Raw genomic sequence first — 18924 nt, 5'->3', positions numbered from 1 at the left:
TCCTCCCTCCCCCCCCAATTTTGATTTTTCCATTTGCTCATGGCCACGACCTCAAAGAAAACAGATGGCCAGCTTCGTTCCCTTTCCTCTAATTTAGCGACTTCATCATGTTGTTCTTCATTGGCTTCCATGGAGGGGTGGTGGAACAGTGCTCCCCACCCCCATCCAACTTTTGAAGGAATAATCTAATTATTTCTTAGATAGTTTCCCCTGTGAGGAAACTATAGCAAAGCCATAGAAAATGATTCTGCAGGAAGAAAAGGGAACTAAAAATCAAATGTGAATTAGTTTGCCCTGAACCACAATTTTTTTATTATCAGCAATCAATAGTACTACTCTTATATCTCTTTTAGTGCTTGGGGAATAATAAATGAGAGTTTTATGGATGATATCAGTTGTATAACAAAGTTTTTTGCCTCTAAAACCAAAAACTGTTAAATAAAACCATTAATGGGGGGGGGGGGAGACAGCTGACAATGAAAACATTTTTTATACTGGTAGGCCTTGGTGAATCTAAATTCCCCACATTTCTTCCTTGGAGATATTTCTCAGGTGGTTTGGTGCAGCTGAAAGCAGGTGCGGCTGGCTTTTAACTATTAATGCTTCCATTGTCCCTAGCCAGGAGCAGAAGCAATGATAATGATGCTGAGCAACATTAAAAGATTTTTATTACTTATATTTGTCATTACAATGGCATGCCATAAAAAGCAAGACAATATAGGACCCAGGCTGTCTGTACTGAAGGTGTCATGAGAATGACAGTAAGAGGAAACTGACAGTCATCTAACTTAGTCCGAAGAGTCACTGGCTTATCTCAAAATGTCATTAGCGCACCTCACATAAACTATGATGTAACACAAAGGCAGTGCAGTACCTGATACACCTTACGTAACCGATCATGCTTAAGTTGTACATTACCTTTATTACACATTGGGAAGGAGTCATGGATGGTTGTATGAAACAATTCTTTTTCTAAATAATTACTATGTGTCCTTTCCTGCCTCATTATGGAAAACATCTGTATCATTTATTTGAGGAATCATAGCAATTAGTTCCCTGTGACCTAGAATACTGATGGCAAGATAAAGAAGGAAAGTCAAAGCTGACAGATCTCAGACTTATCTCCAAACTGCCACCTGTCATGTGGCATAGGTGACTGATGAACAAAGCACCCTTTAAGAGATTATGTGCCCTGACACTGGCAAGAAGTATGAGTCATATCAATCATAAATCTTCTCACAGCAACTATCATGGCCATTAAGAATGCTTTCAAGTGTTGTCCTTTGAGATCCCCGTAATGAAGGTGGGTTGATAACAGTGTACTGAGATGAGTGAATATGTAGGAGTTTGATCACGCTGGATAGCCGTGTTAGTCCGTCTGTAGCAGCAGCAAAGAGCAAGAGTCTAGTACCGACTTAAAAACTAACAAAATTTCAGGCAGAGTATGAGCTTTCTTGAGTCACAGCTCACTTCCTCAGATACAGAATGTAGGAGTTTGTTAAACTTTAAAGTTACCTGAAAATTGTTTTTAGTTCTTCCACGTTTTAAGTATCTGATGATAACTTTAACCCTGTTCAGGCTGAACAGTACTATTATTTATTTATTAACTTTATTTATATCTCGCCTTTCTCACTAATGGGGACCCAAAGCAGATTACGTCGTTCTCCTCTCCTCCGTTTAATCTTCACAACCCTGAGAAATAGATTAGGCTGACACTGACTGGCCCAAGGTCACCCAGCAAGCTTCCATGGAAGAGTGGAGATTCAAACCTGGGTTTCCTGGATCCTAGTCCAAAACTTTAACCGCTACACTACACTTGCTCACCATAGGCCTCAGCCCAGATGATATTGTATCATAGTACATGGGACCTTTTACGTGTAGGAAGCTGCTGTGCAAATCAACTCACCTATTCTAGATCGTTTGGCTATTCTATTTCTCCTTTAACCGGTGCATGCTGGTCTGGAAAAAATATTGCTGATTCCAAGGAACTAGTATGATATTTTTAGGCACTGATTCTGCATATTTAAATTTAGTAGTACCAACATGTACATTGACTGTGTGGACTGTGAAAAGCTATGGGTGGTTTTAAAAGAAATGGATGTGCCATAACATCTGATTGTTTTGTAGATGTTTGTTCATGGATACCACAGTCGTGTCCCAATACAATCTGTACTCTGGACAAGAGGCTACTATTAGGACAGAATATGGAGAACCAGAATGGTTTCCAATTTGCAAAGGTGCCAGACGAGGATGCATTTTTATCTCCCTATCTATTCAATCTATATGCAGAACATATCATAAGGAAAACTGGATTAGAATTAGATGATGGTGGAGTGAAAATTGGTGGAGGAAGCATTAACAATTTGAGATGTACAGATAACACCACATTCCTGGCAGAAAACAGTGAAGGTTAAAGAAGAAAGTGCCAAAGCAGGATTACAGCCAAACATCAAGAAGACAAAGTAATGAGTACTGGGGAATTACACAACTGTAAGGTTGACGATGAAGTTGTTCAAGATTTTCTGTTCCTTGACACCATCACCAACCAAAAGGGAGACTGCGACCAAGAAATCAGAAGGAGACTTAGACTGGGAAAGGCAGCCATGAAGGAGCTAGAAAAGATTCTTAAGTGGAAGGATATGTCACTGCCAATGAAGGTCAAGATAATTTATGCCATAGTATTTCCCATTACTATGTATGGCTGTGAAAGTTGGACAATGAAGAAAGCAGACGCGGATAAAGTTAATTCATTTGAAATGTAGAGTTGGATGAGAGTTTTACAGATACTGCAGACTGCCAAAAAGAGAAATAAATGGGTTATCGATCAAATCAAGGCTGAACTCTCCCAAGAAGCTACAATGAGGCTTCATACTTTAGGCACATTATGAGAAGACAAGAGTCACTGGAAAAGATAATAATGCTAGGAAAAATTGAAGGCAGCAGGAAAAGGGGAAGATTCAACATGAGACGGATTGACGAAATCAAGAAAGCCATGGTCTTCAGTTTGCAAGACCTGAGCAAGGATGTTTTGGAAGTCATTAATTCATAGGGTCAACTTAAGTTGAAAGCAACTTGACAACAGTTAACACACACACACACACACAGCAAGTACAATGTTTTTGTGTAAAATTTCTAGGTATTCAGATGATATCCAGTATTCTCTAAGACAGGGGTGGGGAACCTCCGGCCCGTGGCCCACCTGCCGAGACCGGGAGCTCCACAGAGCTAGTTGTCGCTAGCCAGGCTTTGCTGGGAAGCGGGAGCACGCCTCTGAATAGCCCTCCCCCTGCTCAACCCGCATGCTGCGGCCGAACGCTTCGAGGTGGCCGAGAGTCGTGCCGCCAGGGCGTCACCGGCCTGCACGCTGGACGCTCCACCAGAGGTTCCCTGCCCAGCCCTCCCCCCCAATGGATCCCCCAGCCTGCGCACTGGATGCGCCGCCAGAGGTTTCCTGCCCTGCCCCGATGGATCTCCCAGCCTGTGCACTGGATGCGCTGCCGGAGGTTTCCTGCCCAGCCCTCCCCCCCATGGATCCCCCGGCCTGTGCACTGGATGCGCCGCCAGAGGTTTCCTGCCCTGCCCTCCCCCCTTGATCCCCCGGCCTCTGCGCTGGATGCGCCGCCAGAGAGCCCCTAGCCTGTCCTCCCCCCTCGATCCCCCGGCCTCACCGCTGGACACGCCGCCGGAGAGCCCTTGGCCTGCCCTTCCCCCCTCGATCCCCCAGCCTGCAGGCTGGACACGCTGCCGGAGAGCCCCTGGCCTGCCCTCCCCCCCATCAATCCCCTGGCCTGCACGCTGGATGCGCTGCAGGTGAGCCCCTGCCCGGCTCTAAGACATCACATATACCAAATATACCAACTGACATGTTGGAAAGGTGTAAAGTGGGCCAGCAGTGTTTACAAAGGCCAAATGGATCTTAGATGGTGGATTTTTTTGTCTTGGTTATGGGGACAGTCCTGTCTGGACGGTATGAAAACTTCTCTTTCTCTTCTCATCCCCCTCCAAATCTCATGTTGTAGATTTTGTTCATAAATGTCCCATCAGTTTGAAGGGTAAGTTAAGTTTTTAAACTATTTTATTTTTATAGATATAAAATATAGAAACTATTTTAAGCTCCAATAAATTGCAGTAAATTTGATCTGAGCCTTTGCTGTTCTAATTTAATATATAACATACACTTCATTATTTTTCTTTGCAAACTAGGAAACAATGGAAAGACCAAGGCTCCATAACTGTTTTCATTGCCCTCCTGAGCTGTTTCTTCCATATTAGAACTACAGAGAAAACTGATAGCAACCTTTAGACTCTCTGGGATCTTCTGAATCTTTCTTTTTCTCCCTCCCCTCCAAGTTTCACTGGGCTTTGACACAGTTCTTTCTATGATCTTAGGCTCAGCTGTTTCCCATAACTGCATGCACCACACCCTTCTTCTCTAGTCCTGAGCATAGGTAAAATCACGATTAAACCCTTCCTGCATCTTGAGAGCTCTTGAAGAAGGAAACGTAACGGATGAGCACTTGGAAACTGATCCAGACAAGTATTATATAACATTTCTCTGTTTACTTGTCTAGCACACAGAGTACTAGTAATGAGCAGCAGTGTGGCCTGGTTTCAATGAGTCCTTACTCCAAGATTTGCTTGGTTATCTAAAATACTGCAAACAGTAAAAACTTAATAACTCAGAATTTTCTAGGCAATTCCTAAGTGGTACTTTCTACCAAGATGGCTAGCTGTCTAATGTTCCCCCCTGATGTCCCTTTAAGCACCTAAGAATCTTCTTATTCTTACCCAAAGGTAAGAATGACACCTGTCCATTTCTTATAATAACACTGGGGTTGTAGCGCATTGCTCTAAATGAGCCTAGCTAGCCAGGATAAAATGTTCAGTACCATCTACCTCCGGCATTAGGATGTAAGCTGATCACTCGCTGAGGTCAAGTAACATTCCCAGCCACGGCCCACGTTGTTAATGTATTATTGCAAGCACAGGTTAATTATTGAAGAGGGAGTGATCTTTTCTCTGAGACATCCAGGACTGCTTTCTGCTACAGACAGGATACCAGACTAGATGAATCATTGTTTGGCTGTAGGAATCTTATCTGTGGTCATCTTCCAAAACAGGCATATCCACAGTTTGGCACGAGCTGGCATTTGGCTGCCATATGGAACTACTAACTGGAAATGAGGCTGTTCAGCAGAGCTGCAGTTTTAATCTTGGCGCTGGAGATGTAGATTCTGCTAGTGCATTTTCCAACATGGTCCACATAATCCTGAAGAACATGACCTTCTATCGCAACTATTTAATTTTAAAAACTGACATGTAGAATTATGCTTCATTTAGACATAATTGAATATATGTATGTACATCAGGGCAAAATAGGGACTATGTTTCACAATGCACATTATTATTGCAAAAGTATTGTGCACGCACAAAAGCTTTGATGATAGTTCAAGAGGAAGGTGAAATGGGCCAAAAAATGGTCCTTTATTCAGAGTGAAGGCAGAACATATCCTCATTCTGATGTAGCTTTGTAAAATCTCTTTATAACCAGATCTGATTAGCTATGTCATACTGTGCTTCAATCATATTCATGGTATGCTCCTAGTTAATTGGATCATATAGCCAGCATCATGGACCCTGCTTTTTTTCTTTAAATGTGTTAAAGCATTTCCAAGAAATGAAAACAATAGTAAAATAATGTTGGAAATTGGAAGCTTACATGGGTCTTATGAAGAACATTTTGCCTCCACCTTATCCCAAACTCATGTAAAACCTCTGTCCATGAAAACTGCTTTTTTCATACATATTTGCTCTATATAAACTGATACTATTACAAAATTTTGGACCACAAGTTTTGCTTCAGGGATACACTTGAGCCTATTAACGTTTTGCTAAGCTTTTGGCAGTCGTCCCAAGACTGAGCATCCTCTGAGCACACAGATGCATTTTTCAGCATTATCAACTCATCAGATCCACATTAGAGGTGACAATTGCATTTTAACCACCTCTAGCTTTCACTGAGGTATTGACATGAGACCTACTTAAATTCAGGGGGCAACGTTACTGGTACACTATATGCAATTTCCTTATAAGCATACCACTCTCCTTCAAAACTCTTTTCTGCATTCAGGGAAATTAAAGATGCAGATAGGGGTTCATAAAACTTAAAGGAGGGTTGTATTCTGTCATTCAATTACTGTATTGGCTTATCTCTTAGATCTTTAAAACCCCATTTACTTCACTTCAGCCTAAGAATAATCATATATCAAATTCTAAACACCACCACAAAGGATATGATGAATAGATCCACAATACAGCTGTGCACATCCTTGTTGGGGCGCCATGGAGAGTGCATATCCAGGCTTCAATAGCTGCTCTGGGTTCCAGTTGTGTACTGGATCAGGTTCAAGGTTTTGGTGTTGACCTTTAAAGCCCTACATGGACTAGGACCCTCATATCTCTGGGACCACCTTCTCCAGTACTCGTCTACGAGAGCCTTACATTCATTGTCCGGAAATTTACTGGTGGTCCCTGGCCAGAAGGCTATCTGGCTGTCCTCGACTAGAGCCAGGGCCTTCTCAGCCCTAGCCCCTACCTGGTGGAATACTCTGCCTAGGGAGGCCCGAGATGTAAACAATCTAGTTCAGTTTCGTTGGGCCTGTAAGGCAGAGCTGTTCCGCCAGGCATATAGTTGAGGGCAGCGATGGTACACAGCAAATCTATCAGCCGGTCTGGATCTTGTGCCCCCCCCCCCCCCCGTTATGCACTATTACACTCTATTTGATCATCCGGTCTTCTCAGCCAACACCATACCAGCTTGATTAGCCAGTTGTATGTTTGCTCCCGGTGTCTGAATCAGTATCTGTATTTAGGCCAGGAGTACTATCAGAGCTTGCACACTACTGCTTTTTTAGGGCCATCTATATTATACTGTTTTAATTTACTTTTAATCTATGTATTTATTCAGAGTATTTTAAATTGTTGTTACCCACCCTGAGCCCTGCTGCAGAGGGGAAGGGAGGAATATATAGTATAAGTACATAAAATAAAAATGGAGTTAAGGACAGATGGGGGGTTCACTACAAACCTGAAGGAAGTCCAAGATGTGCAGAAAAATATGAAATATAGATAGACAGAACAGAACACATGCCTATAGCGATAAGAAAAGCCACTGAAAGCTCAGCATTCGTTTCCATAAAGCTAAGTCATGGGAGGGGTCAGCAAGGGAGGGGTCAGCATGGAGGCAAAGCTGCCCTGGAAAAGATCCTACTCTTTCCCCTTGTCATGACCCCAGACACAGAGCTGGTGGAAAGAGAGCTTGGGGAAGGCGGGAAGGGAAGAGGGAGGGGTGTGTCATGTGCACTGGAGCCAGGTGCTGATGGCTCCAGGGGCAGAGAGAAATGCACAGATGGGGCACGGAGCAGTCACCCCCGCAGAAAGAAACAGAGGGAGAGCAGCGACCGGTACAAGCTAAGGGCAGGTGGGCGGCGCATGCACTAGCCGTGCCACAGGTGGCAGCTGTGCCTGTGCTACAGCACGGTGGTGCTCCTTCTCCCCATGCCCGCGTTTGTGCCCTCCCTCTCCTTGCGCCCAGGGCAAATGCCCCCGCCAGACCACCCCCAAGATCTGGCCCTGCGTGACCTCTACTGGAGGAGGACTTGCCCTGTGGCAATCTCCAGAGATTCATTACCTACAGCACTGGGCTCAGCAGCCATCACACAACTGGGCCAAGTCCAGTGGCAGCCACCATGCAACTTGGCCAGAGTTTTCACAGAGAGGGGCTGCCAAGCAGAAGGAAGGAGGGAAAAACTTAACATACAACCCCTCCCATCCTCCACAACATGATATTATGGAGCCTATGTTCAGTCAAATGTATACTGGTCTGAATAGCCCAGTATTCTTTACTTTGATTGGCTATACGTTTTATCTCTCCCCACAAAGCTTAATGCAATGGTTGTTATTTGGCACAGATAGAAGAATTACATTATAGTGGCTAAATTTTTGCAGCCTCCATGTTCAAAAGCAATATGGGGAAATTTCAAAACCTGGGCTACATAGATAATCTTTTTGTGTTGGATGGTTAATATAGTTTTAGAATCACCTATTTGATTCTATTTAGAATCACCTATTTGATGAAATGGTTGTTGGGTTTCTTTAAATAAGTGATGTGTTTCAAGTGGTATTCATTGGTGAAGTTTGATACAGAGGACCACCTCCCTCCCCTCCCTCCTTTTCCTTTCCGTCCCTTTTTTCCCTTGGTACCTTCCTGTTCCTGGTTTCCTTCCTTTTTACTTATGACCTCTCAGATGCTGTTAGTCACCCTATCATCTTTATGGAGCTATTTACATATTAAGATCAGTTCAACCTACAGGAAGAGATTATGTAGTTCTGGATGTCATCTAGAAATTATCGGTAATAAGACTAGGATTTTAAGTTTTGTTTTAATATTTTAATGTTAACCATGTTGTATATTTATTATGTTGTGATGCTGCCCTGAGCCTGACTCTGATGGGGGAGGGTGGAGTATAAATCTAATAAACTAAACTATGTCACTGAATACCTGTTGCTGGAGGTAACAGCAGACAATGTCTATTACCTTCATGACCAGCTTGTGGGCTTCCTGGATGCATCTGGTTGGCCACCAAAGGAAAAACTATATATAGTACTTTATATATCTATATAGAACTAGGCCTGATACAGCAAGCCTCTTCTTATGTCTGATGAATTATGAATCAGTTATTTTTAGTACCTCCATGAAAGGTACCATTTGGATTTTCTGCCTCAAGCATTATGAAATCTCTTACTGACTGTAATCTAGTTGTTTAACAATTGTGATTTTTTTTGGGGGGGGTGCCCTAAAGAAAGATGGGCATTGGAAGGAACATGAAATCGAAATATCAAAAATTAAGTACCTTTATATAATAATATAATTCAATACATTAATAAGGAACTTTCCTTTTAGTCCACAAACCATATACGTCAGGTATCATTCTAGTAGAGGTGTATAAATATAGGTTTATATTATTAGCTAATAATGATAAATAAGCAGTGTTATGTATTGTTTAGATATATTGGTTAAAAGGCTCAATAAACAGTGTTAGCATACTAATGTAATACAGTATAATATAAGTTGAGTAAAGTAGTTAGATCACCTGCAGGGTTCAGTATAAATGTATGTATTGCAGTTATGTCAAAGATTTAATCACTTTCAAGATTTTATGATTAATAGTAGATATTATAGAATGATTTATTTCCGCTCCTGTGCAGTAGTTGACGAGGATTTTGTTACAGATTTAGAGCATTGATTATGTACAAGGAGTGTATGTTTTACGTTTGTATGTAGGTGCTATGTTATAAAAATTTAAAAAATAATTTAAAAAATAAAGTATCTTAATGGTACTAAATTACCTTCAAGAGCATGAACTATAAGTTGGAAGCCCTGATACACAGCTATGTTGGGTATGAGTCGCTGGATGACCTTAGACAAGCCTCTTGTCCCTTTTACCCTTCTGAATCAGTAATATGCAGAAAAAATTACTTGCATAGTGCCAAAACTGAACATGACACAAAGAGTTCCATAACTGCAATTCCAGATATGATATCTGCCTATGAAGACCATCCATAGAAAGACCTGAGTTATTCCGCCAGGCCTACAGTTGAGGGCAGCTACGGTTTTCCATCTGATCTGGCCTCCCTACACCCTTTGCTTGCTGTAAATTGTTCCAGCAATAATGTGGGGGTCCTGACTGTCCGTTCAGGCCCTTCAGCAGTCTCTATGCCTTAACAATGAGCACAATCTGTTTATTATTTCTGTTTATTATTTCAACTTAACGATTTTATGGGGCAGATAAGTTGCTTATTTTTCAACTGTGATTTTATTGTATTTTGTTGTATTTTATGTATTAAGTACTGTGTTGTTAGCCGCCCTGAGCCCGGCTGTGGCCGGGGATTGAGGGCGGGATAAAAAAATCCTCATCATCAAACAAACAAATACATTTCAAAAATATTTTTAAAAGTTCAATCAGATGGCATAAAACTGTGAGATTGAATGGTTGTGGAACAATGCAGTAGGACTGTGGTTACAGAATTAGAAAACAGGGTAAGCAGAAAACTGTCTAAGGCAAGATATTCCATAAACAAAGCAGATGACACTTACAGTAAACACTGCAATAGATTACAATCCCATTCCTTTATATAAAAGTGCCCTTTTGGACTTCTCCATTATACTGCACTTCTAATCTCTTTATAAAAATCTCCTGGGGAAAAATTGGTAGAGTCTGCAGAAGCATGGGAGCCTTCTTTATCTACTCAGGCAGGTCATTCCAAAAGGTTTTTATATGCCGACTTTCTCTACCACTTAAGGAAGAATCAAACCAGTTACAATAATCTTCCCTTCCCCTCCCCACAACAGACACCCTGTGAGGAAGGTGGGGCTGAGAGAGCTGTTACTAGTCCAAGGTCACCCAGCTGGCTTCATGTATAGGAGCGGGGAAACAAATCCAGTTTACCAGATTAGCCTCCGCCGCTCATGTGGAGGAGGGGGGAATCAAACCCCGTGCTCCAGATCAGACTTCTCCACTCCAAACCACTGCTCTTAACCACTACACCACGCTGGTAGGAGATAGCACACAGAGATAGCTGATCAGAGGGGTTTTTGTACAGGAAATCGAGTTAAGCTCTCTCCCTACCAGAGCCAATGATCCAAATTTGGTCTCCTTGCAACTGCTATTTACACTTCTAAAAATTCCACCTTCACACCTAGTTTGGTTCTGCGGTGAGAGAAGCAGGAACTGATTAAAAAATTCATACTTATATATGTGTGTGAAATTCTCATTCCCACTCCTTCCCTCTCCCTTTCCCCCCCACAGGTATTATCTCAGTAATCATTATAAAACGCTGTGAAGTAATGGCCAAACTACATGCAGAAACTGTGTGATTATTACTTCTAATGTGCAGTTTGGGTCTAAAAGGCAGTCCCAGGGTGGCTTGAATGGAAACAAAAGGGCTGTAAAAGAACTCTTCATTCCTGCATTATTTCCCAAAAATTAATCCTTCAAAATACCTTCCCCATCTGCTTTAAGGCCTAGTAGGGAACAGTGACAAGCCAATTGGTACATTTATCTCTTCAGCACTGGGGCTAAAGCAGCCCTGTTGGCATTTTCCCAGTTATATCACCCCAGTTTATGTCAGTTTCACAGGCCCTGAAGAATTCCATTTCCATTCCATTTATTTACTAGCTCCTTTGACCAAAGGTCTTGAGCTTAACCATAACAATAATACATAATGCAACACCAAATAATCAATTTACAACACCCAACGTATACTTAAGATTAAAACACAGTAGAAAACAATTACTAAACATAGCATCACTAATACCATAACAATATATTCCCCCTGAACCAGCCTCATTGAAATCACAAAATTTGTTTCAACATTCAACTCGCAGCTGACGTGCTTGTTTTGTTTTGACATTTGAGCGACATCACTTCCGCCAAAAATCTTGCAACAGAACTAGTGATATCAGGATGAATATCTCCCATTATGTGGGATATCACCCAGGACTCCAAGGGAAGTTTGTACCTGAAGAATTCTAAGAGATCTTGCATGGCCCTGGTCTTGTTGGAGAGGGAGTTCCAACAGGACGGGGCCAGGGCCAAAAAAGCCTTGGCCCTAGTCGAGGAGAGCAGGACACCCCTTGGGTCCAGGGACCACCAGGAGGTTATTAGCAGAACGTAATGCTCTCTGGGGGGCATACCAGGGGAGGTGCTCCCATAGATACGAAGATCCCCTTGGCCGTGGCTGTGACCTGAGCCTCCATTGTTAAGGAGTAGGGTTGCCAGGTCCCCCTTTGCCACCGGCGGGAAGTTGTTGGGGTGGAGCCTGAGGAGGGCGGGGTTTGGAGAGGGGAGGGGCTTCAATGCCATAGAGTCCGATTGCCAAAGCGGCCATTGTCTCCAGGTGAAATGATCTATATCGGCTGGAGATCAGCTGTAACAGCGAGAGATCTCCAGCTAGTACCTGGAGGTTGTAGAACAAGAAAAAGCACACAGTACGGGGCTCACTGATATAGAAGAAATAATCAATGCTTTCTTATATGTGATTACAATCCCTCACTTCATAATCATAGTATACAATTCAGATAACAAATATGATTAACTAATACAAGAACAATCCTATATACATAGAAAGATTGACTCACATTCCAAAGGCAACACAGTGTGACAACGTGCACTTCCCACAACCCAAGCACCAAAAACCTGAGCAGTCAACGACTGAGTGGGGGCAGTCGCAGGACACTGTCAGTAAATCAAACAGAAAGACTGCTGGAAAGCGGGCAAGAGCCCGGAGGCTGTAAATTCCTCATTTCTGCATTATTTCCCAAAAATTAATCCCTCAAAATACCAGGCTGAAGGTTGTCAACCCAAAGACTTATTAGATCATTATTCAATTAGAAGAGATGAAAGCTGGAAAGAGAAAAAGGTGAGCAGATGTGGGAGGTGGGTTTTTCACCCCCACATGACAAGCTGCACCTCCCAAATATTCATCTTCTAATACAACTATTAAAAATATAGGAGCCCTGCCCTCCTTTGCATCTGGTCCCCCTAAAGAGAGATACTAAATAGTCATATACTATAAAAAGACCTGAGACCCAGGAAATAATTCCATTATGGAAAACATTGAAAGAGGAATGTTCTAATTTACAACTTGAAGTTGCAGGAGCATTTTGCTTCCCTTCTTTGTACAATTTTTTTTAAAAATTATGATTGTTAAGTTTTTCAGTTTTTAGAAATGTAAGTTTGCATTGCAATTTGCTGTTACAGACAAACACATGCATGCACACATACAAATAATACTGGTGAAAAGTCATTAAAAACAATTTCCCTATATTTGGCATAGGATCACAAATTATAGTTTGCATAAAATCCCAAAACAGTACTAGTGGTTAGAATGTCAGACTAAGATCTGGAAGAACCAGGTTCGAATCCCCACTCTGCTATGGAAGCTTGATGGGTGATCTTGGGCCGATCACATACTCAGCCTAACCTACCTAACAGAGTTCTTATGAAGATGAAATGAAAGTGAAGATAATTATGTAAACCACCTTGAGTTCCCACTGGGGAGAAAGGTGGAGTATAAATGAAGTAAATAAAAATTCCTAGTGTGATATTATCTGAACATAACATGAGCCACAGCCAGCATGGTGGTTAAACCAAGATCTGAGAGGCCCCAACTCAAATCCCCATTCTCCTATGGAAGCTCACTAGCTGATGCTCAACCAGTCACATACTCTTATGGTGCATTCCTAAGGAGAGTTACTCCAGTCTAAGCCCATTCATTTCAGTGGGCTTAGACTGTCTCCTTGGGAATGCACTGTTAGCCTAACATACCTCACAGGCCCGCTGTGATGATAAAATTGAGTAAAGGAGAACATCGTTGTATGCTATTTTGTGTCCCCATTGGGGAGAAAAGAGAAAGAAAAACCTGTGCCGATTTTGTTTCCCTCTCTTCCCCAGATGAACGGAGAAAAACTCTTGATGTTGTTTTTGCATTTACAAAACGTAGAGAGGGCTTTTCAACGCCTTACACAGACTCACAGAGTCGGAAGGGACCACCAGGGTCATCTAGTCCAACCCCCCGCGCAATGCAGGAAACCCACAACCACCTCCCCCCCATCACCCCCATTTTCTTGCGAAAATACATTTTTATGGCATCAAAAGACATGCCAACGAACCCCAAAACCAAAGAGGGAAACTTGGAAACTAAAGAGCAAGAGTCCAGTAGCACCTTAAAGACTAACAAAAATATTTTTCTGGTAGGGTAGGAGCTTTCGTGAGCCACAGCTGGTGAAGTATCTGAAGAAGTGAGCTGTGGCTCACGAAAGCTCAGACCCTGCCAGAAAATATTTTTGTTAGCCTTTAAGGTGCTACTGGACTCTTGCTTTTTTCTACTACTGCAGACAGACTAACAAGGCGACCCGCTGTGAATTACCTCCTCGGAAACTAAACGCAGACATTGACCGGGGGGAGAGAGAGAGGACAGGCGCTCCTCCAAGCGGCGGTTCCCACACCCCAGCGCCGCCGGAGGAGCGCAGCCCGCGCCTTACCTGGGATGGCCAGGTTGGAAAGCGGCAGGTCGCGGAGGGCGGGCGGCAAGGAGCCCATCCACCCGGCGTGCCTGCCTTCCCCGTCCATCCTCTCCCCACCCGGGAGACGCCGAGCCTCGCCGGCCGCCTGCCTGCCTCCTGGGGGTCAGCGGCGGGGACAGAGCCCCTGGCCCCGCGCTGCCATGCCCCGGCCCTCCAGCCCGGCCGCTAAGCCGACCCCGCCTCCTGCGGGGCGGACCCACTCCGGCCAGGCTGCGCCGCCGGACCAGCCTCCTCCTCCTCCTGCGCCTCTTGCGCCACCAGGCGCGCGCCCCTGCCAGCCGGGGACAGCGCGGGGCTCGGAGGCGCGCTGGCCAGCTGGGCAGCGAGGCTGCCCTCGGCCCGGCCGGACTGTTCTGGGACGCCGATTGGTGGAAGCCCCTCTTCGCTCCTCGCTCCGATTGGCTCGTTTGCTTTGCCTGGAATTTCCCCTCCGAGAGGCTCCTGGACGTGGCCGGCTTCGAGTTCGGTCGGAGTCGGAAGGAAAAGTTGGGGCAAGGTTGCGGGGAGCGAACTGGCTTGTCTTTTTTGTTTTTGTTTTTCTTTCCTTTATATATATATATATATATATATATATATATATATATATATATATATATATATATATATATATATATATATATATATATATATATATATATATATATAAAGTTTTATTATTTTTTATAATGATTTTTTTTACAAAAAAGAAAGAAAAAAATTATAACGTGCTTAAATCAAAACCTACAAAAAGAAAACGTACAAAATATAAAAATTCCAAAAAAGAGCACTTATAAAGCCATCCTAATTACAATTGTGTAATATAAAATTTGAAAATACAGTGCTCCGTTACCCACCCCAAACAGTGTTCCCACCACCTCTGGACTTCCGGAGAAGTGCTTTGACAATGTTTAAAATTACTATTATTGTCTCCATGTACCCTAACCTGGATGGCCCAGGCTAGCCTGATCTCGTGAGATCTCAGAAGCTAAGCAGGGTCAGCCCTGGTTAGTATTTGGATGGGAGACCACCAAGGAATACCAGGGTTGCTGTGCAGAGGAAAGCACTGGCAAACCACCTCTGTTAGTCTCTTGCCATGAAAACCCCATAAGGGGTTGCCATGAGTTGGCTGCGACTTGAAGGCACTTTAAAAACACACATCTCCATGTATTAAAAAAAAACATTAATCTATAACTCATTAACTATACTTGTAAAATCCATCTTCGCCAATTTATCCCAATATGCGGCGGCCCTAGACCATGTTTTTTTAAACTGTTCCATGTCTTTACCATGTAACAAATCTGTAAGTTTGGCCATCCGCATATACATCCATAATTTCTCTCTCCAAACTGGCTTGTCTTATATGGGGGCACTTTCACACATGCCGAATAATGTGCTTTCAGTCCACTTTCAGTGCACTTTGAAGCTGGGTTTTACTGTTTTACTGCAGGGAAGGTTTTGCTTGGGATTTGCCACTCTCTAGATGCATTTTCCCCATCCAAATTCTCACAACTCTACAAGAGGGCTTATTTTTGAGTTTTAAGAATTTGGATGGGCAAAATGTGCATCTAGAGAGCAGCAGATCCGAGGCAAAACCTCCCATTCACGAATGACCTGTACAACTGGCAAGATCCACTTGCCAATGAGCATTAAAGTGCACCGAAAGTGGATTGAAAATTGCCATTATTTGGCATGGGTGAAAGTGCACTATATAGAAACAGGCTTTGGTGTCTGTGGAAGACGCATGGTAATCTCTCCGTTGTTTGGTGTGGTTTTTTCCCCCTTATGTGAAACAACAGCAGCATGAGGGGAGTGGACATGATCATGGAGGTGAGGGCTATTCATGGTTAAATGGTAAACCAGAATACCAGAAACATTTATTGCGGCATTGCGCCAATAAAAATTAAGAACTTAACAGCAATATTACAGTGGATGCATTGATATTGTTTAAAAGTTGTGTCATGTTAATTTAAAAGAATATATATAAATTAAAACGTTTCACGATTTGGATAAAAAATAAACATTTTGACACAAATTCAAAAGAAGATTTTTAACTTTGTTATTTCTTTGACTTTTATTTTACTAAACTTTGACGAAGTTTGTAGATTGCTGTGCAGAATTTGGTGACCTCTCTAATTTGTAAGGGAATTTCATCTGAGAGGAGCTTCCTCACCTGAGGTTTTTCAGAATAACCTGAGATTTTCTCAAGCATGGACCGGGACAGCTTAGAGTGGGCATCCTTATAGAATAAGCATCTGAAAAACACATGTTCCATTGTTTCTATTTCCCCAGAATTGCATGGACAAAATCTCTCTGATCTTGGGATCTTGTTATGTGTGTGTGAGTGTAAAGTGCCTTCAAGTCGCAGCCAACTTATGGCGATCCCTTTTGAGGTTTTCATGGCAAGAGACAAACAGAGGTCATTTGCCAGTGCCTTCCTCTGCACAGCAACCCTGGTATTCCAGAATTGCATGGACAAAATCTCTCTGATCTTGGGATCTTGTAATACCTCCCTTGTAAAACCGCAGAGGGTAGGGCTGAATACCTAGCTAAAGTGAATGCCCTTCTATGAGTGTGGATTTCCAAGGTGGAAAGGTAGGCAGCTGGGGCTGGGATGTATCTGGTTGTAGGGGCAGACATAAATGCAGGTGCCCTCAGCAAGTCAGACTGCCGTTCAATATCGTTAACTCTCTGGATTATAATTTTCTTTGCTTGATCTCTACCCACCTTCAGCAAAGCCTGCGGGGAGAGATCCAAACTCTCCAACTTACTTCTCACGGCCTTCTGCCATTTGGATTCAAAGTTGTCAATTAAAGTCAGGGGAAGAAGACCATGGGGATTGAATTTTATTTTTAGCCATAGAAGGAAAGATGCTATGCTCACTCTTGCTTCTACTCTTAACATACCTGTTTCTAGACATGCCAGGGAGTTCGATACACATCTAGGGACCTGGAGGACCAGTCTAAAAAACTTAGACTGGACTCGTTCTAGTGGTGCAAAGCAAGAAGTGGGGGTTACTAGTAAAAATGGATACTAGTCATGATGCTTACCTATTATCTCCAGGATCAGAGGAGCATGCCTATTATATTAGGTGCTTTGGACACAGGCAGGACAATGCTGCTGCAGTTGTCTTGTTATTGGCTTCCTAGAGGCACCTGGATGGCCATTGTGTGAATAGACTGCTGGACTTGATGGACCTTGGTCTGATCCAGCATGGCTTTTCTTATGGTCTTATTTTTGTTTCCCCAGTTGTTGTTGTTTTTTAAATAAAGCGTAAGAGTCCAAAGGATTGTGCTCTTCTAAAATAACAGTACACGCTTAAAATTGAGGAAACGGTCAAGGAAACACATAATTTCCACATTTTCTATGTTCAGATTTTGTTCTTTTAAATTTGTTTGAAACTCTTGTTTTGCACAAAGGGAAAATTACACTGTGCTTGCACACACACACAAACAACCTCTTCTCATACCAAATTATTATTTTATATACCGTAATCTTCGGTTTCTTCAGTATTCAAAGAACATTCTCAGCTTTTCTGGTTTGGTGGTGTAATCCTTACCACACCAAAGTGCAGAATGTCTATACTGATTCGCCAGTCTTACAATACTGTACTTTCCTGCTTATTTGGAAATAAACCCAAGTAAGCCCTTTGGAATTTACTTCCTAAAAAGTGTACTGTTGTAGTAGCTTACAAAATTGTCATTCTATTCTCTTCTTTACTGTAATAGGAAAAATAAAACCGAGACAATCTTTCTCTTTCATGACAAAACTGTCCTGATTACCCCCATTCACTCCATGATTGTATTTATTTATTACTTATTTACTTCATTTATTATCTGCCTTTTTCACTGAGACCTCAAGGCAGATTACAGATTTATAAGACCAATGCAATAAAGGCCAGATTGCACTGCAACAATGCTTGATTTTTAGAGTAATGAAAAACCAATGACAAAAGCAGCTTTTAAAATAATTATTTTATTGTGATATGAAACTGTAAAAAGAAACAAACCTTAACAACTGTAAAACTTTTTTTTAAAAAAAAACCGGTCCTAAATCTCATTGTTGCAGTCCATATTTTGAAACCTTTAATAACTTTTCTTTCCTACAAAGTAGCTCAGATTGGAACAGGCTGAATGCAGTCCCATTCTACGGGTAAATCCTTTAAGCTATTCTTAGCAACTGTCACAATAAGTCTACTTTGAAAGTAATACTAGGCTATAACTAGAGCAGACACCAAAGGTATTCAGTTATACTCCGTTACATCTTGTTACAGCTACACTAGTGAGTTTCATCATCATATATAATTTTGAAGTTCTCGCCCGATTGTCGATAGCAGCATCTGTGCAAGGGGCCAAATCTGATAGGGTACTGCATATAGGGTTGCCAACCTCCAGGTACTAGCTGGAGATCTGCTAATTCAACTGATCGCCAGCCGATAGAGATCAGTTCACCTGGACATTTGCATTGATACTGGACATTTCACACACACATACGATTTCACACACAGACTGGCCACTTTCACACAGCCCAAATAATGCACTTGCAGTCCACTTTCAGTGCACTTTAATGATCGCTTGCAAGTGGATTGTGCCAGTTCACACAGTAAAATCTACCTTAAGCGTGAATATCTTGAATTTGCATTGTTTAAATACCAAGATTATATGAATGACAGGTTGGACCTTCCCTTCCCCTATGTTATCAACTATTGTATGTATTGTGTATGTTTACCCCATTCTTTTTCTGTTCTAAATATGAATAAAAAGAACTTTTAAAAAGTGGATTGAATGTGCATTATTTGGGCT

At 42.4% G+C, this 18924-nt stretch overlaps 1 protein-coding gene across 1 annotated transcript in view; it reads right to left on the bottom strand.

Annotated features, from left to right (window-relative positions):
* The window catches only part of PLCXD2 (phosphatidylinositol specific phospholipase C X domain containing 2), a 34967-nt gene extending 20800 nt beyond the window's left edge, over nt 1-14167 (bottom strand). The window contains exon 1 of the mRNA XM_056858183.1: nt 14105-14167. Coding sequence (XP_056714161.1) covers nt 14105-14162 — 58 coding nt within the window. The 5' untranslated portion in view covers nt 14163-14167. The remainder of the gene's footprint in view (nt 1-14104) is intronic.
* Between the last annotated feature and the right edge of the window lie 4757 nt (nt 14168-18924).

This window comes from Euleptes europaea, chromosome 12, assembly GCF_029931775.1.
Source record: "Euleptes europaea isolate rEulEur1 chromosome 12, rEulEur1.hap1, whole genome shotgun sequence".
Lineage (NCBI taxonomy): Eukaryota > Metazoa > Chordata > Lepidosauria > Squamata > Sphaerodactylidae > Euleptes > Euleptes europaea.
The sequence above is the reverse complement of the archived record's forward strand: the minus strand, read 5'-3'. Positions and strand labels throughout refer to the sequence as shown.